Source organism: Delphinapterus leucas, chromosome 2 (assembly GCF_059928025.1).
Source record: "Delphinapterus leucas isolate spDelLeu-1000000601 "Yukka" chromosome 2, BTC_Dleu_Yukka2, whole genome shotgun sequence".
Taxonomy (NCBI): domain Eukaryota; kingdom Metazoa; phylum Chordata; class Mammalia; order Artiodactyla; family Monodontidae; genus Delphinapterus; species Delphinapterus leucas.
In genome coordinates, this window is record NC_143130.1 from 118,399,238 (window position 1) to 118,425,786 (window position 26,549).

At 41.7% G+C, this 26,549-nt stretch overlaps 1 protein-coding gene across 7 annotated transcripts in view; it reads left to right on the top strand.

The window, feature by feature from the left end:
- PRORP (protein only RNase P catalytic subunit) overlaps positions 1 to 18,312 on the top strand; it is a 123,371-nt gene extending 105,059 nt beyond the window's left edge. For 5 of the 7 annotated variants that reach the window (XM_022570718.3, XM_089907601.1, XM_089907600.1 and 2 more), the window contains 3 exons: positions 13,744 to 13,892; positions 16,618 to 16,813; positions 17,990 to 18,312. In XM_022570718.3, the coding sequence (XP_022426426.1) occupies positions 13,744 to 13,892; positions 16,618 to 16,813; positions 17,990 to 18,121 (477 nt within the window). In that variant the 3' untranslated portion in view covers positions 18,122 to 18,312. The remainder of the gene's footprint in view (positions 1 to 13,743; positions 13,893 to 16,617; positions 16,814 to 17,989) is intronic. The other 2 variants (XM_089907602.1, XM_022570723.3) reach the window with 2 other exon arrangements.
- The last annotated feature ends 8,237 nt before the right edge of the window (positions 18,313 to 26,549 follow it).

The following is a 26,549-nucleotide window of genomic DNA, read 5'->3' on the forward strand; positions in this document are numbered from 1 at the left end:
TGACCTTATTATGATTTTAGGCAGCCTCTCTGCTAATGGTTGCAGTTGTGTTCCTGTCCTGCTAGTTGTTTGGCATAGAGTGTCCAGCTCTGGAGGTTGCTCATTGTTTAGTGGAGCTGGGTCTTAGCGTTGAGATGGAGATCTCTGGGAGGGCTTTTGCTGTTTGATATTATGTGGATCCAGGAGGTCTCTGGTGGACCAATGTCCTGCACTTGGCTCTCCCTTCTCAGAGGCACAGGCCTGACACATAGCCAGAGCACCAAGACCCTTTTGGGAGGTCAGAGGTCTTCTGCCAGTGTTCAGTAGGTGTTCTGTAGGAGTTGTTCCACATGTAGATGTATTTCTGATGCATTTGTGGGGAGGAAGGCGATTTCCACGTCTTAATCCTCCGCCATCTTGAAAGTCTCCCTTACAGAATTTTTATGAGAGGTTTTTTGGGGGGTTTTGCCTTCTCCTTTTGTAGTCTTCGCTTTTTCAGGTTTTTGTTTTCTTTAGTTGTTTTAGAGTCTAACATTTTGCAGGCTCTCCACAGCTGTCTGATAATTCTTTGCTGTCTGCTTATGGTTAAAGATGATCTAAAGAGCTGATTGGAAGCTCTGACTGTGTAGGTGGGGCTTGTTGCAGTTGACTTCACCAGCCGGGTGAACTGGGTGGGTCATTTGTTGGGGAATTCCCAATAATCAGAATCTTTAGGTTTTTTTCCTTTTTCACAGGTCATATTCCCCAAAGGAGAGTTTTTAGTCCTCTGACTGCAGGGTAAAGGCCTTCCTGCCAGCGTTCTGAGGGCCAGTCAGGGGGGGAAAATCTGAGTTTCTCTGCATTTTGCTTTCAATATGCATGCATTCACTTAATCTCTACTTTCAGTATGGTGATCACACTGTCACATGTGCTTGGTATGCCAGGCTAGATTTCCTCTGACTTACCACATCCTCGTAATGAATCTTCAGACTTCCCTCCCCCACCCCAGCAGGGGCAATATGGATGGGGGCAGGGGCACACAAATCTAGGAATCTAAAATTTCTTCAGCAGCTTTTACCTGATTCTCCTTAGTTAACCACACACCCCCATTTAGCCTCCCCCCTTTGCTTCTAGTTCTGGAGTCTTGAGAGGTTGGGTTGGATCTTAGCTGACCCATCTTCAAATTTGACTCCGTTGGATCTGCAGGGTCAGTTACCACTTGTCTGTCTGCTTTCCAGCTTCCAGATTTTACTGATGTTGTCTCCCCTCTTATTCTCCATGTTTCTGTGGGTTTGTCATTTTAGAAAGACTGTATTATAGTTTTATTGGGAGTTTCAAGTGGGATTAAGTTTAGATGCACATGTTCTTTTTGCCTTCTAAACCTGAACGTTTATGTTCTACTCAACATGTTGAGAGATAAACACAAAAATCACCCAAGTCTATGATAATACCAAAAGAATCTCTCTTTTCTTTCTCTTTTTAAATTTTATTCTCTTTCCTTTCCTTTTCCTTTTGTGTTGTTCTTTTTTCGGCGGGGGGGTGTTTGGGGGGATCAGTAGGGCTTGGGAGGTCTAAATTTACTAATCCAGACTGTACTGTCTAATAATAGCTAATATTTATTGAATATTTTTCCATGTGCTTTGTATCTACATGCATCGAAATTAATCTCCATAATAAGCCAGTTTGTCTCTGCATTTTACCAATGTTGAAACAGAGGCTCAAGAGGAAATGTAACAGAGGTCCACACAGCTCTGACCTCGTAGAACCAAAATTTGAACCCAGGCAGCTGGACGCTAAAGATTGTGCTCTTAATTACTATTACTATTTTATTACTTAATCACTATGCTATTAAATAGTAGATATAAATTGGAAAAGTCTCTTTTAGTTTCGTTTACTGTGTAAACCCTTCTACTGTACAGATAGACAGCTTGGAACATTAACTGGAGATGTCCAAGGTATCTTTTATATACCTAGGTGTTTTTTATGTTTTGAACTGACAGGGCTGTTCCAGAAATAAAAGCAAATTGCTATAGTGTACAATTGTGTATGGCTCTGTACCAAGACAAAAGCTGTGTGAAGCAGTGCAGGTATGGAGAAGCTACACAAAATTTCAGTCCTCCAGAGCCCTACTTATCATATTCTTTCTCTTTTAGTCATTAAATGGTGGCTTATGAGCCTGAAAGTGTTTACATACTTTCCCAGTGTGAACAAATTATTCCCTGTACATGGACGGGATCTAGAACCCTAGGAGAAGTTTTTAATTAACCTTTTTTTTTTTTTTTTTTTTTTTTGCGGTACGCGGGGCTCTCAGCGTTGTGGCCTCTCCCATTGCGGAGCACAGGCTCCCGATGCGCAGGCTCAGCGGCCATGACTCACGGGCCCAGCCGCTCCGCGGCATGTGGGATCTTCCTGGACCGGGGCATGAACCCGTGTCCCCTGCATCGGCAGGAGGACTGTCAACCACTGCGCCACCAGGGAAGCCCTAATTAACTTTTAAAAGTGGAAATTAATATGCATCAGAATAAGTTAATTTAATCTTCCTGAAATTAGTTTTCAGTCTTCAAAATACTATCCTTTCCTGCCTCACAGTGATCAAGGAAACACAGATATTTTACAGAAAAACTAAAAAGACCAAAGAATGCATGTAAATGTTTGGAGAAAAGTCACACTATGAGTCAGGAGCCAAATCTGCTGTCTTCTAGACAGCTCTGACTCTCAGCTGGATGGGGAAATCCATCCAGCTTAATGTTCTAAACATTTAGAAAATGTTTAATCATTTTCTAAAAGGCTGGATAACTGTGTGGATGCTAATGGCATAGACTGGAGAAGACATGGCAGGCAGGAAACACATCCCACACTTGACAGGATGTTCCCAAGTCAGGAAGGGCATTTCTCTTCCTTAGTAGAATTGTTTCATTGATTAAAGACAACATGAGATCATTGAAATCTCCCTAAAATATCAATGACTAACGAAAGCAGGATATAGGACACGGTGAGTCTCTTATAAACCCGTGGGATCATTTATGACATCATAATAAAGTAGTAGTATTTTGTGTATATACTTTCTTCCAAGAGATTCAAAGAGCTTTATAGACTTAGTCAGTCATCAGAGTTTTAAATCTGTGCTTAAAGCACATGGTCCCAGAGGTGGGAGCAGGACTCCAGCTCAGTGTCAGCCTCTCCTTTCTGGAACTATGCCACCACGCTTATGAAATTTCCACTCCTTGAATACCACCCAGTGAAAGCTTCCCCCTCTCTCCTCACCCCAGCTTCTGCTGCTTCTCTAAAACACTTCCTTTTCTCACCTTATCCCAATACTCCTATCTTCATTAAATGCTCATCTGGATCTTACCTGGTATACAGCGCTTGAACAGTTCAGCATGGAAATATCATTGACCTGTAAGTAAAGAGTGATATTTCTTCCTTCCACTGTCTCTGGCAAGCAGCAGTAACTCTCAAACGTAGAACTGAGACTGAGGCTACCAGTGAGTAGCTAGCAGATGAAAACATGGTGAGAGCCTTGAGCCACAACCTTGGTGAGTTTCCTGCACTCTCCTCCTTGGTGGCATTTCCAGAGGTACACAGAAAAATGGTGAATTCAGCATTCACTCAAGGACTATTTCTAAGACAGGGATTCTCTTTCCAAAACATAGTTCAAGAGAAAAGTGAAAGGAACAAAGACAAAGAAGAGAATGAAACTGGATATTAGCTTACCTGCAGCCTGTAGGAACATAGAAACAAGTAGAAAACTCCATTGTTCTAGTATAAGTTATGACTTCCCTTGTTTCTTCTGCTGTTAACTTTGTGGAATGCACAGTGCATCAGTTACAAACACTGTGTTTGTGGTCTTCTGAGTTTGACAACACTGCCTCCATAGAGTTCATCAATCATTGTGCCCTGAAGTGGTTTCATTTTGTCTTAGTTTGTAGGAAACAATTGTCAAAATTAATTAATGCATGAAAGAAAATGATCCAAAGAGTCTTTATTTTCTTTTCCTAGTTTCTCTTGTCTGCCTTTGACTTAACACCATCATATCCTGAAAGACACCCAGACTCCAATAGGAAACCCCCCCGGACCATCCATCCTAGTTCATGCCCCATGTTGCCATGAGGTTGTCTTCAGTGAAGCAATAGCATAAAAAGTGGACATGTGTTTCCTGGCTTTAGGGTTCCAAATGACCAGTGTGTAACTGGTGTGTAATCGGTATCTTTTCATGTTGGAACAATATGCAGGCTATTTGTGGTTGTTTTAAGAATTTCTCTTTGATTTTTTATGGAATTTTAAGTTTTTCTACTTATAAATAACTCAAAGTAGTCTCTTTAATGTCAACATTCTGTTTAAAATTAATCTGCTTTCCTTCCCCAGCTCAGGTGCTGAACTACAGGTGTGTGTGTGTGTGTGTGTGTGTGTGTGTGTAAAGAGGGGGCAGCTCAAAGATGAAATCACCTCATGTCCTCCTTGGTGTGAGCACTTGCATGGCTTTATCTGAGAAAAGTGAGGCCTCCAAAAGCTTAGACCCATCGAGTGCATGAGGCCTTGCTCCTCAAACATGCTACGTGGTTGCAATTTGTACCTATAACAGCTTCTAACTGTTTCCAGGGAGAATAATTTCTACTTTTATCAAGCTCCCCTTCTATAGCAGATCCTTTAAAGAAAACTGTCCAGGGCTGAGTGCAAGAATCTTCAAACTTTCCTTGGTTCCTGAGAGCAATTGACACTCATTCATTTCGCACATCGAATAGCAGCATCAGAAGCTGCCAGGGAATGACACTGGGTTCAGTGTCCACGGAGTGCTGGGCTCTAACAGCAGAAGAGAATTGGGGGGCTGCTCCTAAGGCTAAGATAAGTAGAGCTTCTCACAGTTCCCTCACTGATTCATTAAAGGGGGGCAGGGAGGTTGGACAGAAGGTGGAGAGAGAGGTAGTTGAGGAAGGAAACAGACTTCAGCATTAAAATGCAGCCCCCTGGGACCACCTTATCAAATGGACCCCTAGGTGTTTCCTGAAGTCATTAAAAGGAAGAGACATTGTTAGAGAGAGCCTGCCCTGAAAGCCAGGTGGTTTGGAGATCATTTCTCCAAAAATCCTTTCATTTTACAAATTGCGAGTGATGACATTTTACATGTTTGTTGATGATGACTTGATAAATGACAACGCTGTTAAGGAGGGTCGGGGGCACCTTATTCACATTTTAGAATTAAAGAGATCTGAACAAATAAATGAGATAGGAATTTGGAATTCCTGACTCAGGCCAGAACCCCAAACCACAGATCTTATACTATGTAAATATCAATTTGGACTGGTATCTTTAATAGTAAATAGATAGAGTGATATTAGATGACTGATGTTTCCATTATGGTTCCACCTGGAAATGCCTTTTGACCAAATGTTTACGTGGAGCAAGGGGCAGCCGATCAATTGTTATCCCCATCATTATCCCACACTGCAGCCAGGATGCAGAGGGCTGTAAATCTCCCCATTGTCCCCGCTTCTGCCACCTCCAGCCTCGCCTGGGCTTTTGCGCTTTTACATCCGCAGTCCGCTTGGCTCCCACTCCCAGTCTCACGCCAGCTGCATCTCATCTGCGCCACAGGCAGCCCTCAAGCCTCCTCTACCACCCCCTCCAGCCTCCCTGGGCCACTGACTCACGTGTGGCACACAGAAAATGGAAGCTATCAGGAGGAATGACCTCACGTGTTGACGTAGTCACCGCACACAGGTGCACCAACCACGCAATCAAACCAATGAGCCTGTGCTCAAACTCACCTCGGTGCAAGAGGTATTCTCATTGCCTGTTCTCTAGATCTCCCCCTTTCTCAGAACCTTGTTCTCGCAATTATCCCTTCTATGCCTGTATCTTCAGCCTCTACCTTGCTATTGACTTTTTCTGACCAGAAGAGAAACATTCTCAAGTCTCTTCCATCTTAAAAAAACAAAAACAAAACCTCTTCCTTACTCAGTGAAGCTTCTGGAAGGTTGGAGGTTCTAAAGAGGCCACACCACTCAGTATCTGAAATGAAAAGCATAATTGATTGTGATTTTTGGTAAGCAAAAAAGAGCCGTGCTTGTAAGACAGTCTCTCTGGACAAAGCAGACTGCAGCTTTATATAGAGAGTTTAGGAAACCAAGTGAATTCGCCATCCTGCCCCCCATGGCATCATCAAAGTGCCGCCTCTGGGGTGCAGGCCATGTTTTGGTGTTTCTGTAGTGCTGATGCCTCATCTCTCCTTCCTTCTTGAAATGCTCCTTATAGTCTTTCTGAGAGACTGGTCACTGTCTCCTGGTTTTCTTCTATCTCTCTGGCCATTCCTCAGCTTCCATTAATGGCTTTTCTTATAACTCTATCATTTAAGTAATAGTATTACTCAGTTTTCATCCTCTGCTCCTTTCCTTCTGAGTCTGTTAGACCTCTTCCATTTGCTGATGGCTCCTGCCCATATGTGTTTCCTGATGACTCCAAATCTTTATTTTATCTCAAAGCCCTCTCCTAAATGAGTCACCTGACTGGCTGCCCATTGGGCATCTCCCGCCTGGGGATATCACGAGCTCCGCCTCTCATAGACCCTGTCTTGCTGCCATCATCCATCCAGTTGTCCAACTCTTCCTTGGTTTATTCCTCTCCCTGTTTCCTACATTCAGTCAATGACTACGTCTGATCAGTTCTGCTTTACTCACAGAGGGCTCCCTTCTCTCCATCCTTACTGCCAGCACCTCAGTTCTCATTATCTGTTACCTGAATTACTGCAGAAGCCCCCTTACTTGATCTCCCTATTCTAGTCCAGCCTTCTTGCAATCCACAATTTTGACCTCTAAATGGGTAGTCATGTCACGCTCCTGTTTAAATCCTTTGTTTTTCTCCACTGCTTTCAGGTGGTAAAAGATTCCTTATCATGGTTTACACGGACCCCTGTGATCTGACCCCTACAGTCATTTCCAGCCTTATATCTCACACTCCCTGTGTCAACCTCCCACACCTCGGCGGTTCCCTGAATTCAGCACGCTAATAAAGAGCCCCCACCTTCAACATGCTGCTTCTTGTCCTTGGAAACTCCCATTCCTTGCCTGAGTTAATTCATCTGAAAACACAGCTCAGCCGTTGCTTCCTTTGTGGCGACTTCCCTGACCACTGTCCCTACCCCTGGTCTGATTTAAGTGCCCATTCTTTGTCCTCCTCCTTAGCACTTTTTACATCACATTACAGTCATTTGACTGCAACCTCCTGGAGGCTAAGGATAAATGTGTCTTTATATCGGTATCTGCATCCCCAGTACCCTCTGCCTAGTGACTGACAGAGAAGTTGTTCATTTTTGATGAATGAACTGACCTTCTCACTTTATCAGGGCCACAATTTTAAATGTACACATGCACACTCATACATACCAAAAAAACCCTTGAATCTGATCAAGTCTCTAGGTCTAACTACCAACTTATAGGAAACATAGAAAGACTAGAGAATATGTTACATGATACCACAGGGATGCTGTTAGCAAAATCTAAATGTGGGAATTTCCATCAGACTAGCCTCTGCATTTCTTAACTGCAGTCAAGCAATCGCAATGTATGGAGTTCTTTTAGATGCCGATTTTTAAAAAATATGTAACCTAGAGAAATATAAATACTGATTGTATGTTTGATATTAAGGAATTATTGTTAATTTTTTTAGATGTGATAATGGTATTATGCTTATTTTTTTAAGAGTCCTTATACTGGGCTTCCCTGGTGGCGCAGTGGTTGGGGGTCCGCCTGCCGGTGCAGGGGACGCGGGTTCGTGCCCTGGTCCGGGAGGATCCCGCGTGCCGCGGAGCGGCTGGGCCCGTGAGCCATGGCCGCTGGGCCTGCGCGTCCGGAGCCTGTGCTCCGCAGCGGGAGGGGCCACAGCAGTGAGAGGCCCGCGTACCACAAAAAAAAAAAAAAAAAAGAGTCCTTATACTTAGAAATACATTCTGACATATTCACAGTTGAAATGATACGACGTCTAGGATTTGTTTCAGAATAATCCGAGGCAGAAGTAGGTGCGGATATAGATGAAATTGGATTGGCCATGACCTGATAATTATTGAAGCTGGGTGATGGGCACATCATGCTATTCTGCTTATTTTTGTTTGTATTTAAAATTTTCTGTAGTAAAACTTTTTATTGTGGTAAAATATACGTAACGTACGATGTATCATTTTAACCATTTTCAAGTGTATGATTCAGTGGCATTAAGTACTTTACGTTATTGTGCAACAATCCCCGTCATCCATCTCCAGAACTTCTTCATCTTCCCAGACTGAAACTCTGTACTCATTAAACAATAACTCCTTATTTCCCCTTCTCTGGCCCCTGGCAACCACCATTCTATTTTCTGTCTCTGTGAATTTGACTACTCTAGGTAACTCGTATAAATGAAATCATACAATATTCATCCTTTTGTGTCTGACTTATCGTCTTCAGGGTTCATCCAGGACCAAACTGGGCCTTCATAGGAAGGATAAAGGAGTATGTGACAAATATCCATGTGTACAGAATGGTCGGTATCCTGGAAAAGGCCATCCTCCCCTTGAGACTCTGAACAGGGATTAGGTTTAAATGAGAGAGATGTGGAAAAGTTTCCTTGAGCTTAGGGCAGTCCTGATGACAGAAGCCAAGATCCACTCTGGGGGACTTCCATGGTGGTGCAGTGGATAAGACTCCATGCTCCCTGGGGCTTCCCTGGTGGCGCAGTGGTTGAGAGTCCGCCTGCCGATGCAGGGGACACGGGTTCATGACCCGGTCCGGGAAGATCCCACATGCCGCGGAGCGGCTGGGCCCGTGAGCCATGGCCGCTGAGCCTGTGCATCTGGAGCCTGTGCTCCACAGCAGGAGAGGCCATAACAGTGAGAGGCCTGCGTACCACCAAAAAAAAAAAAAGACTCCATGCTCCCAATGCAGGGGCCCCGGGTTTGATCCCTGATCAAGGAACTAGATCCCACATGCATGACACAACTAAGAGTTTGCATGCCACAACTAAGGAGCCCGTGTGCCGCAACTAAGGAACTGGCGAGCCACAACTAAGGAGCCTGCCTGCTGCAACTAAGACCTGGTGCAAGCAAATAAATAAATAAATACTAAAGGGAAAAAAAAAAGATCCACTCTGGGATGTTCTCAACCTGGAGAACCCAGAGATGGTGAGGACAGTTCTGGACTTGCCTAAGGAGTCTGGAATCTGAGCCACACAGTAGAGCAAAATGCACAGTACAGCTGATTCTAGAGAATATTTAAAATTCCAAATTGATTCCAGAACTCTGGGTACTCAGTATCTCAAGGTTAAGCTGGAATCAGATCTCACCCACCTCCCCTCCCACATTGCTCCTTAAGATGTCTAAAGGATGATTCTCCAAAACCAGAAGAGTAAAAACAAGTTGCAGCTTAATATTTGGTGCAAACATTTTCTGGTTTGGCTTCTATTCTAATTTGTTTTGTCTCTGGTAGGAATACATAAGAGGGTTGTTTTTTTTTTTTAATTCACAAGTGACATTACTCATAAGTGACTTACTTTTGGCGTAAAACTTCTGAAAGGTAGTTCCTGAGCTTAGGGTAAAAATACAATTGGCAGAGCTACATGTGGTAGAAATAAGTGCATAGGGATGCTCAGGAAATAGAAAAGCTGCCTGAGAGGTGGGAGAGGCCAATGAGAGCAAGAGCTTTTCTGAGTAATCCTAAATAGCAAGTGTAACTTCCTCTCCCTATTCTTAACTTTTTACCTCCCCCTCTGCAGTCTCTGACATTTCCTGAGTTGTGTGGACTGTAGATCTTGAAAACTCTAAAGTCTTTGGGATTTGATGTCTACAGACATTAGAAGTTCTATGCCAGTTCTTCCAGCAAGATAGCTGTAATCAATATGCCTCGTATATAGGAATATTCATTACAGGATAAGTTCAGGAAGGAGGGTTTTGGGAACAACCCAAATATCCATCGACATGAATAGATAAACAAAATGTTGTATATACACACAATGGAATACTATTCAGGCTTAAAAAGGAATAAAATTCTGGTATGTGCCCTGTCTTTTAATTGATGTATTAAAACCCTTTATATTTTATGTTATTATTGATACGTTAGGGCTTACGCCTGCCATTTTATTTTTTGTTTTCTATCATCTCTGTTTTCTGTTTCTGTTTTATTTTTCCTGCCTTCCTGTGGGCTACTTTAACTTTTTTTAGAATTCCATTTTTATGTGTCTATAGTGGGTATTTTGTTTTGTTTTTTAATCATGTTTTTGAGTATACTCTTTGTATAGCTTTTTTTTTTTTTTTTTTTTTTTTTTGCGGTACGTGGGCCTCTCACTGTTGTGGCCTCTCCTGTTGCGGAGCACAGGCTCCAGACGCGCAGGCTCAGCGGCCATGGCTCACGGGCCCAGCTGCTGCGCGGCATGTGGGATATTCCCGGACCGGGGCGCGAACCCGTGTCCCCTGCATCGGCAGGTGGACTCTCAACCACTGCGCCACCAGGAAAGCCCCTGTATAGCATTTTTAATGGTTGCTCTAGGTATTACATGTGTATACACATACACACACATATAACATTACAGTCTCCTGGTGTTATCACTCCAGCAGGTTTTCTGTGTTGCTAGACTGCGTCTTTTCTGGTCCTTTGGCTAGTGAGAACTGGCCTTTGTTGGTCTTTTTTTTGTCTGCATCCATTGGCATTTCCAGGTTGCTGGCTTCTTGATCTCCAAGTATAGGATATATGAGGCAAAAAGGAAATCCAAGCAACACCAACATGTCATTCCTCATGTCCCAAGGTCCCTAGCCAGTCTACCTTTTGTCTCTACTTTTCAAAGTCTTACATTTGTTTTATATATAACATCTGGGGTTTTAGTTGTACGTGGTGGAAGAAATAGGGAAAAGTACATCCACTCCATCTTCCCAGAAGTGGAAATTTCTCCCCATTTTATTTTTGATCTAACATAGAATTAAGGTGAATTTACTTTTTCTTTACTATTCTGAGTATACCTATGACTCTGACCCAGCCCACTGGACCCAGCCTTGGAATTTACCCCAGAGGAAGTAGGCTCATAGCTAGATTGTCCACAGAATTTCAGGCAAGTGCCTCTATTCCGTACACTCTTCTTTCTTTCCTGTGTCTTTATTCTCCCTTGTTTGCATCATTCTCAGAGAGCTGCTACTAGTAGAGACCTCTCAGCCACAAGATGGTGCCTCAGAGTAGTTCAGGGTAAGCCTTTTCTGCTGGTCCTTGGGCCCCTACCTTTAACTTAATATTAGTAAACTCAAGGCTATTTATCTAAACCAAGGTATAGATGTGAAGACCCAATTGTGTTTTTCTTTAAGCCATGTCTTCTCAAATGCATGGAATCAGTATCAAAAATTGGTTTTGTTTGATTTTTTTTTTGTATCTCTACAATAACTTTGTGGGAATTCATATAGGAATTTTTAGAAAGCAATCGTCATTCCTCTTAATGAATCCAGTTGTCATTTTGTATCTGGGCTCGTTGAAAATAATCTGTAATCTCAGCATAGCTTTAATAAAGGAATGTTATAAATGCACTTTGAAGGAGATGCACTCTCAATGTCTTTTGGGGTGTTTGAATCCATGAACCAAACTTTTTTAGTGAAGATGTTTACTTTTAATTACTAACCCAACTTTTAAAATAGTGGCTTATAAGATTATGTAAAAATGCATAGAATAAATAGACTGGCAAAAACATGTTAGCAGTCTTTGGGTAGTGAGGTATGAGTGATTTCTTCTTTCACCTTCTTGTCTATATTTTTCAAGTTTTCAATAATGAGCTACTTTTATGATAGATTAAAAATAGAGGTAGGCATATTCTTCAGCTAATCAGAAAATGTTTATTAACCATCCAGTATATGTAGAGCCAGCATATACATCTTCCCAGGCTTGAGAGTTGGGTAAGAAAATTATTAGGCACTCCCTCACTAAAGGCAGGGGCCATGTCTTTCAAAATTTTGTAAGCTGTGATACCTACCATGTGCCTTATACATAGAGAGGCCTGGGAAATAACTGTTGAATGAACACAGAAGCCATTATTCATAGCTTTGAAGGGAAGAATTTTATTTTACTGGTCATAAAGCTTTGGGTCAGAGTCCTCACACTGGTCTTGATACACTTCTCTGCTTGAGTATCAGCTCACATTCAGTGGCCAACTTGTGTCTGTTCTGTCCTTTAATTCTAGAACTAAGAATTCGTGATAATAAAACTCACTACTGTTTCCTAAAATAATAAGATTAGTAATGGAGTTGGATGGGCCAAAAAAATACATAAATCCAAAGCATTAAACAGTAATTTAAAAATTCAGCCCTTGTTATTAATTCATTATTAGACTAACAGGAGTCTGCATGTGTATTAGACATAACAGGTACTCAAGCAATATTTGACAACTGACCAAATAAATAAATGAAATTTTATTGATCAGAGAATTTTAAATAATATCCTGAAAGTCTACATGGGAAGAAATTTATGAGTAAGGGGAAGCTAGACTAAAGAAAATGCCTTTTCTAACCAAGACCCAAGAAAATTAAGGATTTCTTCAGTGACTTTCAACTTGTGATTTTCGTAGGCCCAGCAGTTGTTGTGTTTTTTAAAAAAAATTTTTTTAAAAATTTTATTTACTTTTGGCTGCGTTGTGTCTTCGTTGATGCACATGGGCTTTCTCTAGTTGCGGCGAGTAGGGGCTACTCTTGGTTGTGGTGTGCAGGCTTCTCATTGCGGTGGCTTCTCTTGTTGCAGAGCATGGGCTCTAGGGTACACGGGCTTCAGTAGTTGTGGTGCGTGGGCTCAGTAGTTGTGGTGCGTGGGCTCAGTACTTGTGGCACATGGGCTTCGTTGCTCCGCAGCATGTGGGATCTTCCCAGACCACGGATCGAACCAGTGTCCCCTGCACTGGCAGGCAGATTCTTATCCACTGCACCACCAGGGAAGTCCCAGCCCAACAGTTTTTATAAATTACAGAACTTTTATACTTCTGATACACTATTATATAACTTAAGTTATAGTTTTTCATTAGCTTTTACATATTATACTTAGTAATACCCATTAATAGCTTAGTTTAATAGGTTGTACATAAAAGTAATCTATGGACTTTTCCTTATGAAATAATGAATGTAAGCAAGCTCACCAAAGTACTAGATTTACTAAAAATCCCAGTGTAAACTTTTGAGAGGAGTTCATGTGCGCACAAGACACGTGGAAAGTGGAGACAATGGGGAGTAGATTCACTGAGTGGAAAATAAGCTAGAGAATGGAAATTGACAGACCTTTGGGAGGAAAAAGGGATTTCAGTGAAAGGTAGCAGTCTCAGCAGAGTCATGACATGGAAAAGTTGACTGAAAAGTCAGAATTCTGGCCATTTACAAACTTAAAAAAAAAAAGTAGAACCCTTTACTCAAATGAAAGCCTATGCAGAATACCAATATATAAATACTGTATACAAAAGCTGAGCTGTTTGGGTTGAAACAAGGTTGGGAGTGTGTAGGAACCAAACCCCATCCTTCTTAGTCCCCCTACCTCTATCCCCATGAACTCTAGGGAACACGGTCTATGCTTAGAAACCTCCCCAGGTATCCAGTGTAGCCTGGCCGGTGGGCAGGTGTTATACATTAAGTTGTGACAAGGGAGCATTTTCCTCATGCTTATTTGCAAAGATGGACTGTTATTTTAAGGAATGTTTTCTCACCTCTTACCGGAAAAGACTATTTGACCATTGAGATTACCATCTGCAAGAATCAATCCCCTTACTTGAGATTCTTCCCTTGACCCTCTTGGGGACTGGCTTTGTGTTTTTTAGCTCTTAGATGTGGTCTCTCAGCTAGCCAAGCAGAATCTTCAAGTGCTGGTCCTGGGCCGGAAGCATATGTTAAAGCAGAATTCCCGGTGGAGGAAGGATGATATGGAAAAGGTGCAAAAGCAAGCCAGCTTTTTTTTTGCTGACAACATGTAGGTATTGAAGTTATTAAGTGAGTTACACTAGGCTCCAGTCATCTGCTTGTTACCTATTTTTTGCCATTTTTAAAAGTGCATGTGTGTGTACGTATGTATGTATGTATATATATTCAGCCTCATTCCAAAAAAAAAAATTTAAGACAGCTTACAAAAATATAGTTTTTACAGCAGGATAAACTTAAATAGATGAGGAAATCAGGTTAAAGGAGAAATGAGTTAAAGCCCAAAATGAGATTAGTACACAGAATGCATGCCATAAATTCCTAAATAGATCATTTAACAAATATTTTACAAATACGAGCACCTTCTGTGTTCTTGGAGAAACAGCAGTGAACAAGACCAAGTCCCTGCCCTCTTGTGACTTAACAGTAAACAAATAAACAGGTAATGTAATTCCAGGCAGTGATCAAAGCTGTGTAGACCATGAAGCAGAGTAAGGAGCTGGAAGGGGACTAGATCGGGGATAGGTCAGAGGGGAGTGGAAAAAGCCTTTGGGAGGGGACAGATCTGAAGGGAACGAGTGAGTCATTTGAGAAAGGGGGAAGGGTGGTGGGAAGAAGCTACCAGGCAGAGGGAACAGCAAGTGTTGAAAAGGGCCTGAGGCAGGAATGAGGAAGGCTGGCAGGCCAGTGTGGATGGGCTGGGGGCAGCAAGAGGGAAGGTTGTCAGTTCTGAGGTCCGAGAAAAGGCAGGGACCACATTGCAGAGTTCCTCGTGGGCTCTGGATTTTATTCTCAATGTAAAGGGAATGTTGCTATGAGCTACAGCTTCCCAGGAAGCCAAAGGAACATGGAAAACATGGTCAGCGACAAAATATACAGTGTCCACAGAGTATGAAAAAGCAGCTGAACGGAAGGAGCACAGATCCACAACAGCACGTATTAACTTTCAGCATGCGTTTAGGTTTTCACACTGTTCATGCCGACAAAGGTTTACTTCCGACTTTGCACGGATAATGAGCGCATCTCAGCCCCAAGTCTAGGTTTCATTAGATTGAATGTTATAACTTCAAGGTTTGTCAGTATTCCCCAAATCATTTCTTCTTAAAAAGGTCAAATGGGGGAATTCCCTGGCAGTCCATTGGGTAGGACTCGGCACTCACTGCCGTGGCCCAGGTTCAATTCCTGGTCGGGGAACTAAGAATCCTGCAGGCTGCACAGCGCGTTCCCCTCCTCCCCCGAAAAGAAAGGTCAAATGGCACTCAGTGCACAAAGCTGGAAGCTAACCCCTCCTTCAGATCCCAAACCAAATCCCATTTTTCTTTAGCTAAGCCCTTTTATTTATTCATGGGAGGGGGGTGCTTCCATCTCTCCAGGACTATAAGACAATAATAATGCTCTTCATGCAGTCACCTTAGGCAATACTGGGTAAACCTTAAGAGCGCAGGCTTGGGAATGAATCCACCCAGGTTTAGATCATGGCCCTGCCGCTTCCTGTCTGGGAAGGCGTTTTCCTTCTCTGTGTTTTCTTTTCTTCATATGCAACCCTCATGAGGATTAAATGAGAAGATAACTTGCAAATCATACAGCACCAAGTACATGGCAGGCGTGTATGTTTGTTGCTGTCACCATCATCATTATTCTTCTTAGGTGGAAGAACTGGATAAATGCAGTGCTATAACCAAGAAGCCTGTTGGAAATTGGTCTCATGTTTGGTTTGGAGCCTGTATTTATTGCGTACACTGAAGTTCCCAACCCAGTTGTAAAGATTGATTCAGGGACATTCTATGGCTTTGGATTTGAGTATTTACATTTGTAACATTAACTCTGTTTTCCATTAATGTGCCGAAGAAGCCTGTTCAACCACGTGGTAGAGAGCGCAGTATAGTGAATCCCCACGTGGCTGTCGCCCCGTTCCAACAGTCAACATCATTTGTTAACCTTGCTCCATACAACCTCCACATGTTTTCTCTTTTCTTTTCCTCTCTCTTTTTCCTGGAGATTTTTCAGACAGATCCCAGTTGTTTTATCATTTCACTTGAAATACGTCAGTATAAGGTAAACTTTAAAGGGTCCACTTCGGGTCATTTGGATCAAGGCATAGGGCTTATCACATGTTGCTGTCCAAATCTCCTGAGCCAGGGCAGCCACCACTGTTTTTACAGCACATGTATTCAAGTGGTCAGCGCTGATGTTGAGGGCCCATTGGCGGCTTTGTGCTCCTGGCTCTTCTCAAGTTGGAGATGCCTTTGGGTGCTGATCAGGATGACTACCCAGAAGCTGCTTGGGGATAACCAGTTTCCGCTTTGAGGTCAGCCCCTTACTTTTGCAAGAAATTGTCATCCTGCCCTGTTAGTATTATGAATTTGAGTGAGGAAAGGAGACGGGGAAAGGTGTGCTCTGTGGTAGATGAAGCAGATAGGAAACACACCCTGGGAACACAGAGACCCAGCTTTCGAGTATGAAGAGAGAATTACTGTTAGAGTTCTCCATTCTAGTGGAAGAGCCCAGTTGAGCTGCTAAGAATCCCTAGCATTAGCATTCCTTTTCCCTTAGCCTTCCATCTGTGTTCTAGATAGTGTTGTCTACCAGCTAGGACTTGCAGGCGGCTCTTACGTATCACTGAGATCATGTCAGTTAAGAAAGCAGAACACTTCTGAGGAAAGCGAGTAAGAAGAAAACAGCATGGTGAAGAATGCTATTCTTTGCCTCTTTGGGCAAAGATTGTGTTCTTTCTTATGTGTTCTTTCTGATTGTGTTCTTTCTTATGCCTGACTTAGCTCAGAGGACGATCCATTCCTTCTGTATGCCACACTGCACTCGGGGGACCACTGCAAGTTTATCACAAAAGATCTGATGCGGGACCACAAGGCCTGTCTGCCTGATGCCAAGACCCAACGCCTGTTCTTTAAGTGGCAGCAGGGACATCAGCTGGCAATTGTTAGTAGGCATCCGGGATCAAAAGTAACTTTTCAGGTGTGTTACCTGTTCTCTACATAATGTCAGCAGAGCCAAGTAGATAGTAAGCATGCGGCATAGTCAAAGAATGTTGCAACTAGTTCTCAATGTTTTATTTTACTTTTAAATATTGATTGATTGATTGATTGATGTATTTGGCTGCACTGGGTCTTAGTTGTGGCATGCATGCAGGATCTAGTTCCCGACCAGGGATCGAACCCAGGCCCCATGCATTGGGAGCATAGAGTCTTAACCACTGGACCACCCGGGAAGTCCCTCAATGTTTTATATTTCTCAGCTTTAGTTTGGTATTTGGAATTACCCAGATCCTAGAAACACAGAGTCTGCCAGAGCAAAGTTTTCATAGGCCAACCCCACGTTAATTGACATATTGAAAACACCTGAAATGTCATCAGTTGTGACATCAGTTATGTCATCAATTACAAATCCTGATATGTGTTTTTTATTTATCCTGTTTATTTGCAATAGCTCAAAATTCCTTATTTCTTATGGTTCATCATAACTTCTATTTCTGCTAAATAACTCCTTTTTCCTGTTTAATCCACTGCTGTGGCACAGTCTCAATTGAGTTCTTTTTTGATTCTAGTTTAAATACCTGTAAGTACAAGGATTCCTCCTGTGTGAAAGCAAAGGGAGAAAATCTAAAGGCGAATTACGACAGAAAAATACACTAGCCAATGATAAATATGGTCCAGTGGTCAAAAAATATATGAAACAACATTTATAGGAAATATGGTATCAAATTACCACAGAGATACAGTCAGTCACTAACAGTTCTGTTAGTTTCAAGCGTACAGCAAAGTGATTCAGTTATACATATATATGTATATATATATATATATATATTCTTTTTCAGATTCTTTTCCATTATAGGTTATTACAAAATATTGAGTGTAGTTCCCTGTGCTATACCGTAGGTGCTTGTTGTTTACCTGTTTTACATATAGTAGTGTGTATGTGTCAATCCCAACTCCTAATTTATCCCACCCCCTACGGCCCCCCACCCCCGGCATTCATCTTCACAGAGTTAGCTGCTCTTTCAAAATCCATTGTTAAGTAAGACAGAGAATACATCTCTGAAGCAAACTGAGAAGCTGTCAGAAGAGAAAGGGAAATGGCTAGGTATTCCTTTAGTGTTGTTCTCAATGTGTGGTTCCCTTTTAAATTCAACAGCATATTCTCATCTATGACACCGTGGTGCAAACAACGGGAGACTCGTGGCACATACCTTATGATGACGACGTGGTGGAAAGATATTCCTACGAAGTGCCAACCAAATGGCTTTGCCTTCACCGGAAGACATAAAGACTCTTACCCCCATGCTAAACTTGTGTTTGGGTGTCCTCTTGGTTGGCATCAGAGCTCTTAAGTTGATGGTTGATGCTTGTTTAGAGCATTGCTTCTGTCCTGTCTGATCTAGTTTGTCCTTTTTGGTCCAGTTGGTTTGCATGTCAATAAATTGATTTTTTAATTAAATAAGATATAATATCTTTTCATACCCAGTTGCATTTTTTCCCCTAACATTTGTTAGGATTTGAGGCTTATCCAAAGTTGGGGAACTTGGTGCAGAGTGATACCTACCTTTCTCCTATTGAGCCAGCTATTCCACTTACTTGGGCAACAGGGTCTTCTGGTATCCATTTTGCTACCCTTCCAGGTCCACCAATAGCAGAACCAATCCATCTGGCCCTGGGTTCTGGGTTGTTTGTAAACCCTTTCTCCATTTCTGATATCATCTCATCCTCTATATGTTATCTCCTTCCCACACTGAATCACTTGTGGTCCGCTCTGATGAGCTGGCCCAGATGTCAGAGGTGTATTAGCAACTTCTACTTATCACCCAATGATTTGGGTTGGAGGAAAGGGGGCAATTCCTTCTCTTTAGATTATGATTCTTTCTTCTTCATCCTATAATGCCTTTTCCAGACTAATTCAACATTTTGTGAACACTATTAATGCCATCACTTGGTATGAGGGCTTTCTAAAGTATATAGATTATTTTCATTTTATCAAGTTTGACTTACTTTACCAAAGTGAGTAAGTTGTTGCCTCTCTGTTTTACTCCCTTGCTAGGCAGCTTGTATCTTGATTTTAGCTGAAAATATTCGTGTCTGTAACACTTCATAACAGTTCTTTCCTTACTCATACGTACTGTACAATTTGATATTCAAGAGCAGACAAAACCAGTCTATGGTGATAAAAATCAGAATACTAGTTGCCTGAGGAAAAGGGCACAAGAGAATTTTGTGGGGCTGATGGAAAGTTCTGAGTGGTGCTGACATAGGTGTATGTATATATTAGTCAAGTTCATCACACTAAACACTTAAAATTGATGCATTTACAACAACGTAACTGAAAAAAGTATGTTAGCATAAAAGTTATTTACATGAAAAAACAATGACTTCATTTATATCAAACAATGTACATGGATATAAGTAAGGTGTGTATTATGCACAGAGACAATCCAGGAAAAACAGAGGAGGGGATGTTTTACCTCCTTACGCCATTGTTGGATTCAACACTGCTGCCCCCTAGAGGAAGGGGCTCTCCAGACAAGTGCCTGATAAATTGAGGGCATTGAAAGATGCTGAGAATCGGAAAGCTCTCATAAATCCAACCTGTTTATTTTCTAGATTTCATGAACTACGTACTTAGAACACTGTGCTTTCAGCGAGCTAAACTTTTTTTAAAGAAACTATCCTAGTTTTAAGAAAATTAGGAAAGAAAGCATTTGTTAAATAAGCTTGTCTAAAAGCTTAATGCAAATTCCTCACAAGTTGCTCTAGAGATGGGAGAGGATACAAAAAGAATCGTAGAACTTCAGAGCAGGAGTGAACCTTGAAGAACATGAAGTCCAACAGTCGCATTTTATAGAGCAGGAATAGACCCAGGAAGATGCAATGGCTCCCTTGGATCCCACAGCTAGTTAGTAGAGACATTTCAACCATAACCCAGCTCTTCTGATTCTCAAGTCAAACAGTCTTTCTTCTACTGTACACTGTAACTTAGACTAGAGTAGTTCATAAAAACTCAGACAGACTGAATGGTAGAGCATCCGGTATGTAGATTTAGAAACTTTGTTAGCCACATAAGAGAAAGTGGGGAGAATGAGAGGAAGGGAACAGGCAGGACGACCTCTTCAAGGGCCCACGTTTCCATGGTGGCTCATCAGGGTAGAAAATTGTGTTAGAGAAACTACATTATTTTTGAACTCTTTAATACCATTCCAAAACAAAACCCTAATTTCTGCTTGAGGTAAATTGAGGTGCATCTGTCACTTGTCCGGGAGCAGGGCAATTCTAGGGCGCTCAGAATCAATTGCACTGACACGGGACTTTGGAGAGTTCAGGGAGTCTCTGAATGGAGGCAGCTGGTACCCAACACTTAGACTGCCTTTTGTATTCTGATCACCTGAGTGAGACAAAAGCTACCTGTCTAATTCAAGGTCCCAGACACAGTGGGAAGAAGGAATTCTTTAAAATCCTGTGCCCTGGATTGAGAGTATCTTTAAAGTTGGCCAGCCATGAACAATGAAAGCTTTGAAAGGGCACTGACTCTGCCACTGAAAAGTATGTCTAAAATGCTTTGTGCTTCCCTCTGGCATGCTCCTGAATTTATACTCCCTTTTCCTCCTGCTGTTCTGAGACCCAGTAAAGAGAAAATCACAAAGGAGAAGCCTTAGCTCATTCTCCCAGGGCTGCGCTGGGACTGCCTCACCTCAGGTGCCTTGTTCTTCACATTAAATGAATTTTTCTCTTCAAGTTTGCACTTAAATATAATTACTGCTTCCCTGTTCCTTTAGCAGGTTTCTTGCTTTTTAAAAAAACTGTCCTAAGGTGCTATAAAATGCATATGTGTTCACATTAGATTTCTTTTTCCCTGATAGCTTCATTCTAGAGCAGGCATGGAAAGGAAGGGTATGTTATGTAGGCACCTGAATTCTGGCCTATCATGGTGAGTCTTATCTTTGCTAAAAATCAAAATTATTCAGGATACTTGAGGGCAAAGCTAAATGGAGTGTAGATCAGGTACTTTGCCCATCCTTCAGCAACTTGGAATTTCTGGAGTGAGAAACATCTAAGGGAATCCTTGGGGGAATGACTGGGAGTGGAGGAACATAGACCACTCTGATGAAATTGTGGGATTTAGATTTGGGTTCTTTCAGGGCTGGGACTTAAGCAGAACTAAGAGTTCTTAGTAAGTGGGACAAGGCAGCTGCTGGAGCCTCCTATAACCCCAGGGTGACAGTAGGGTTGCCAGATAAAATACGGTCTCCCAAATAAATTTGAATTTCAGATAAATGACAATTTTTTGTATAAGCACGTCTCAAGTATTGCAGGGATATACTTACACTAAAAATATTCACTGCCTATCTAAAATTCACAATTAACAGGGCCTCCTATATTTTTATTTGCTACATCTGGCAACCCTAGGTGGGAATTAGCTGGGAAATGAGGGGTAGTGGGAAATGAGGCATCTCTAAAGCCCACAGCCCTACAGGAGGCCGGAGGGGAACAAGGATAAGAAAGGATCTAAGGGACTTCCCTGGTGGCACAGTGGTTAAGAATCCACCTGCCAGTGCAGGGGACATGGGTTCGATCCCTGGTCTGGGAAGATCCTACATGCCACGGAGCAACTAAGCCTGTGCTCCACAACTACTGAAGCCCGCGCGCCTAGAGCCTGTGCTCCGCAACGAGATAAGCCACCGCAATGAGAAGCCTGCGCGCTGCAACGAAGAGCCTGCGTGCAGCAACGAAGACCCAGTGCAGCCAAAAATAAATAAATAAATAAATAAAATAAAAAAAGAAAGGATGTGAGTAAAAGGCACCTGGGCAGGAGGTGGGGTGTGGGGGTGGAGGAGAGAGACCAAACGTTCCCTGCCTTATCCCAGCCAATGACAAGCTTGAGTCCATGTGATATAAATGAAGGAAGTTCCATTCAGAGACCTACTTAGAGGAAGCCATTCAAACCAGCAGGATGAAAGAAAATATGGGAGATGGTGAGAATATTCTCTCAGTGCATGTAATGAAAATAAATGCCACAAAACTAAAAAAAAACAAAACAAAAAACGGGAGACGCGAACACCAATGAGTAAGTAAATGCAGTAAATCTTGAGAAATAATCTTTAATTTTCTCTTATCATGTTTCTGTTATGGTGTTTCAAGATTCCCTGAGGGCAGCCTCCCTGGTGGCGCAGTGGTTAAGAATCTGCCTGCCAATGCAGAGGACACGGTTTCGAGCCCTGGTCCGGGAAGATCCCACATGCTACAGAGCAATTAAGCCTGCGAGCCATAACTACTGAGCCCGTGTGCCACAACTACTGAGCCCGTGTGCCACAACCACTGAAGCCCACGCGCCTAGAGCCTGTGCTCTGCAACAAGATAAGCCACCGCGATGAGAAGCCTGTGCACTGCAACGAAGAGTAGCCCCCGCTCGCCGCAACTAGAGAAAGACTGCGCACAGCAACAAAAGACCCAATGCAGCCAAAAATAAATAAAAGTAAAATAAATAAATTTTTTAAAAAAAGATTCCCTGAGGACTTTTCTCCCCAAGTTTTGTCTCTGTTGGCAATACTTGATCTGACAGATGCTTCCAGAGACTATACATATACAACTTGCCTTCAACCAGGAATTGAAATAAACAGGAAGACAATTATCTAGTCACTGATAACAGCTAAAAATTGTTTTGCTACCAGAGTACTCTCAGAAGTACACTGTTATCAAATGGATTAAGTTATTAAAATAACCATGATAATTTATTATAAATAGCAGTGTTATGTGAAGGGTTTCTGGTAGCTTCTGACAAGAAAGTTGACGTAGAATTAATTTCATCCATATTTAAATGATTACCTCATTAGTCTCTTGGATGTTAGTTAAAATTCAGCCCAAGAAGCAAATACTTGAGAAATCACAATTTCTAATATGGTAGAGACATAAATTCATTTTAAGGAGAACAGTTCAGATTGCCGTATCAGTCTCAGCTGGGCTAGAACATTACTAAGTATCAAGTTTAGTTCCCATCTAAATATTGAAAGTCCGTTTTTTTTCTTTTTTCTAATTTTTATGTATTAAAAATTTTTTAAATTGAAGTATAGTTGAATTACAATGATTCAGGTGTACAGCAAAGTAATTCAGATATATATATATATTCTTTTAGATTCTTTTAGATTCTTTTCCATTTTTAGATTCTTTTCCATTATAGGTTATTACAAGATATTGAATATAGTTCCCTGTGCTATACAGTAGGTCCTTGTTGTTTATGAAAGTCCATTATTAAAAGATTTTTTGTGCTTTCTATGACTGCATCAGAACAAAGAATGTCAGTGTCCGGAATTCCCTGACAATTCTGCTCCTCATTTGGCTCTCTGGGGCAGAGTGGCATCCTGGCCTGGGAGGATAGTATGAGGCCTCCACCTCCATGGAACAGGTTCCTTTGGAAGTGGTTATGGCAGGTTGTCCGAAAGGTAAGTACCTCACCTAGACTCATTGCTTAAGATGTACTGTATTACTAATTCTTTAAAAATAAATCATTCTTGTATTTTCTTCCCCTTTTCAGTGACCTTGTCCTAGAATCCAAAGCTGAATGAAACAGGTTCCTTTGGAAGTGGTTATGGCAGGTTGTCCGAAAGGTAAGTCCCTCACCTAGACTCATTGCTTAAGATGTACTGTATTACTAATTCTTTAAAAATAAATCATTCTTGTATTTTCTTCCCCTTTTCAGTGACCTTGTCCTAGAATCCAAAGCTGAATGAAACAGGTTCCTTTGGAAGTGGTTATGGCAGGTTGTCCGAAAGGTAAGTCCCTCACCTAGACTCATTGCTTAAGATGTACTGTATTACTAATTCTTTAAAAATAAATCATTCTTGTGTTTTCTTCCCCTTTTCAGTGACCTTGTCCTAGAATCCAAAGCTGAATATTTTTATCCTCTGCTCCAAAGCTGAGTAGTGTAATGCTATTAAGTTTTTATACACATATATGCCTTTCATATATATATACACACACATGTATATATAATTTTTTTAAGGATCACTCATTCTCTATAAGCTCTTTTGTAATAAAGTTTTTTCCCACCTGACAGAAAATGAAACTTTTCCTTGTTCTCGTAGTCTTCTATCACTTCTTCCTCATGTACTCTGAACATCATAATATAAATTCATAAAACGAGGCAGTCAGGTTAAGCTAGGGCATTGCTGTATACCATAAAATACTATTTGCATGGTTGTATACTCACAAACTATTCCGCCAGGTTTCCTGTGTTCAGAAGGAAATTTGTGTTCCAGGAAGCTGTCACCCTGATGATAGCTACTGGCTCAAATTAAGGATCGTGTCCTTTGGCAGTCAGCCCTGTTCTGGCAGGAGTTCTCAAATCCTTGAAGAAATGGGTCTTTTCCAAGTTAGGCCCTCTGATCTCCAACTCGTAAAGAAATAAACTGGTCAGACCAAGTATTTGAAGAGAAAGCCTGAGGAAGTTTTGCTGCTTGACACAGATAGGGAGCTTTTTATTTTTTTAAGTAAATCATCTGGCTCTTTTTGTTCTTTGATACAGCAAGGGAGGTTTCTGTGAGGAAATCAGTACTGAACAGTTTGTGCTTTATGAGTGTCAGTAGATTTTTTTTCCTTCCCACTCCCACTGCCACTATCCCCAGAGATTTCAACACCATCCATATTCTGGTCTCATTGTTTCTTATCCACTTAAACTCTGATGATTTTCGGCCCCCTGTGAGATGCCAACCTGGATCTTTTAAACTACTTAAAAGTGCTCCACTTTGAGGATATCAGACTTTGGAGCTCTTCATTTTGCCTACAACCTCCTTAACCTGCTCCACTCCTTCATCCCGACCACCAGTTCCTAGATCTGTTCTTAGGCCTATTCCTTCCTCACCTAGAGGCCTCTCTTATCCATCTGCATCTGGCTTTGCTTGCCTTGTTGCTCACCCCACTCCATCCTCAAACCACTCATTTCATGGATGACTTCAGTAATACTTCAGATTCTTTCATTCATTTCACCTCCTGTGGTACCCATCTTATCAATTCTAAACCAAACTTCGGGTAGCCCCATACCATTCCACTTTCTCCTCTCCTATACCATAGTATTGCTAGAAAAGTCACGAAATTATGCTACTGTACTTCACTCCCATTTGAAGGTCCTTTGTTTCACCTTTCAGTGAATTCCCTGTTAATTCCCCGAAGGAGCTCTCCCAACTTTTGCCATCTTAACTTGAAAAGAGCTCATCTCCTGCAGCCTCCATTTCCTTTTCTGTTCAGTGGGGAAGAGGGTGCCAGCGTACTTCTCCAACTCTAATGGACATGGGATCTTGTTTAAAGTGCTGATTCTGATTCAGGTCTGGTGTGCCTGGTGACGCCAAGGCTGCAGACCATATTTTTGAGTAGTAGTTTGAGTCGTCTCAAATGAGCTCCAAGGTTATTTAAGAATAATAACAATAGTACAACACTCATGATTCTAAGTCCTGAATCGTAACCCGGCCACTCACTCTCAGCAGATGACTTGAGCAGGAGCTAAAAGCCGTCTGTTAAGAGGCTCTTCAGCAATGTTTGCCCTTCCTAGCAACTTTCTTTCCTCACCCTTTTCTCCCTCTTCTAGGTTACTTTTTCCACTGCCTCCATACTATCCTTTCTTGCTAACTTGAGAAGTTGTTTTCTCAGTTAATCTCTTTCCATGGGCTCATTCCCCCATCTAACTACAATACCTTTTGGCTTCTAGCCTGACAAAACTGTGCTTCCCTAGGGATAATTTAACAGCCAAACTTCTCAGAGGAAGGAGCCATCTCTACCCCTGCTTTCTTTCCAATTCTACATTTGCAGCTGAGCATTTCTACTCAACCACGGTGAAAACAATTCATCTTCACCCCAACAGAGTGACCTCCTGCCTTACTTTATGTTATTTTTTCCTGCTCATTTCCCCCTACTTACATACCTAATCAATTAGCAAGTTGTGTTGATTCCATCTTCAAAATATCTGTCGTAGTCTAATTATTCAACTCTTAACTACCTTTCCAAAGGAAATAATCCCTTTTTAAAAAATTTGTACATGAAGATATTCTTCATAATAATGTTATTGATAATAATAACAAAATTGGAAATAACAAAATGTTCAAAACAAGGGAGGGAAGAAATAAATATAATTTTAAACGTTACAGTGATTAAAATGATACTTTGTGTGTTGGCATGGGTTAAAGGACAAAACATCTACAAAATGGTATGTTTAATATGATCCCATGTTTTAAATAGGAAGGAAGGAAGGAAAGAGACATTTGGAGAAAAGTATCTGAAAGAAATAATATTTTGTTGATTCCACAATGTTAATAGGCATCTCTGCATGCTGGGATTGTGGTTGATTTTTAGTTGTCTTCATCTTCTGCACAGTCTGAATTGTTACATGTGTAATAGGATGTTAGAATAGGACTCTTTCTGCCTCAGTTTGCACTGAGGCACAAATATGGTAGATACCAAGATTCCCAGGTGAGTGTGGGGCAGACAGTACATATGCAGAATTTACAAAAAGAATAAAGGAGAATCTGCCTCACAACTCCCGGCCCCTTAACCAGGCCAAAGATATCAGAGAGTCAGAGGAAGGAAAAAGATAAAGATGTTTCCTTGTAGAGAGCTGTGGCCAGGCTCCTGGTTCCTTAGGTACCCTCTGACCCCAGCACCCCGGGAAAGATGCCTCAGTAGGAATACTTGGAGCTCCTCTTGCAGTCTGGGGAACCCAGGAC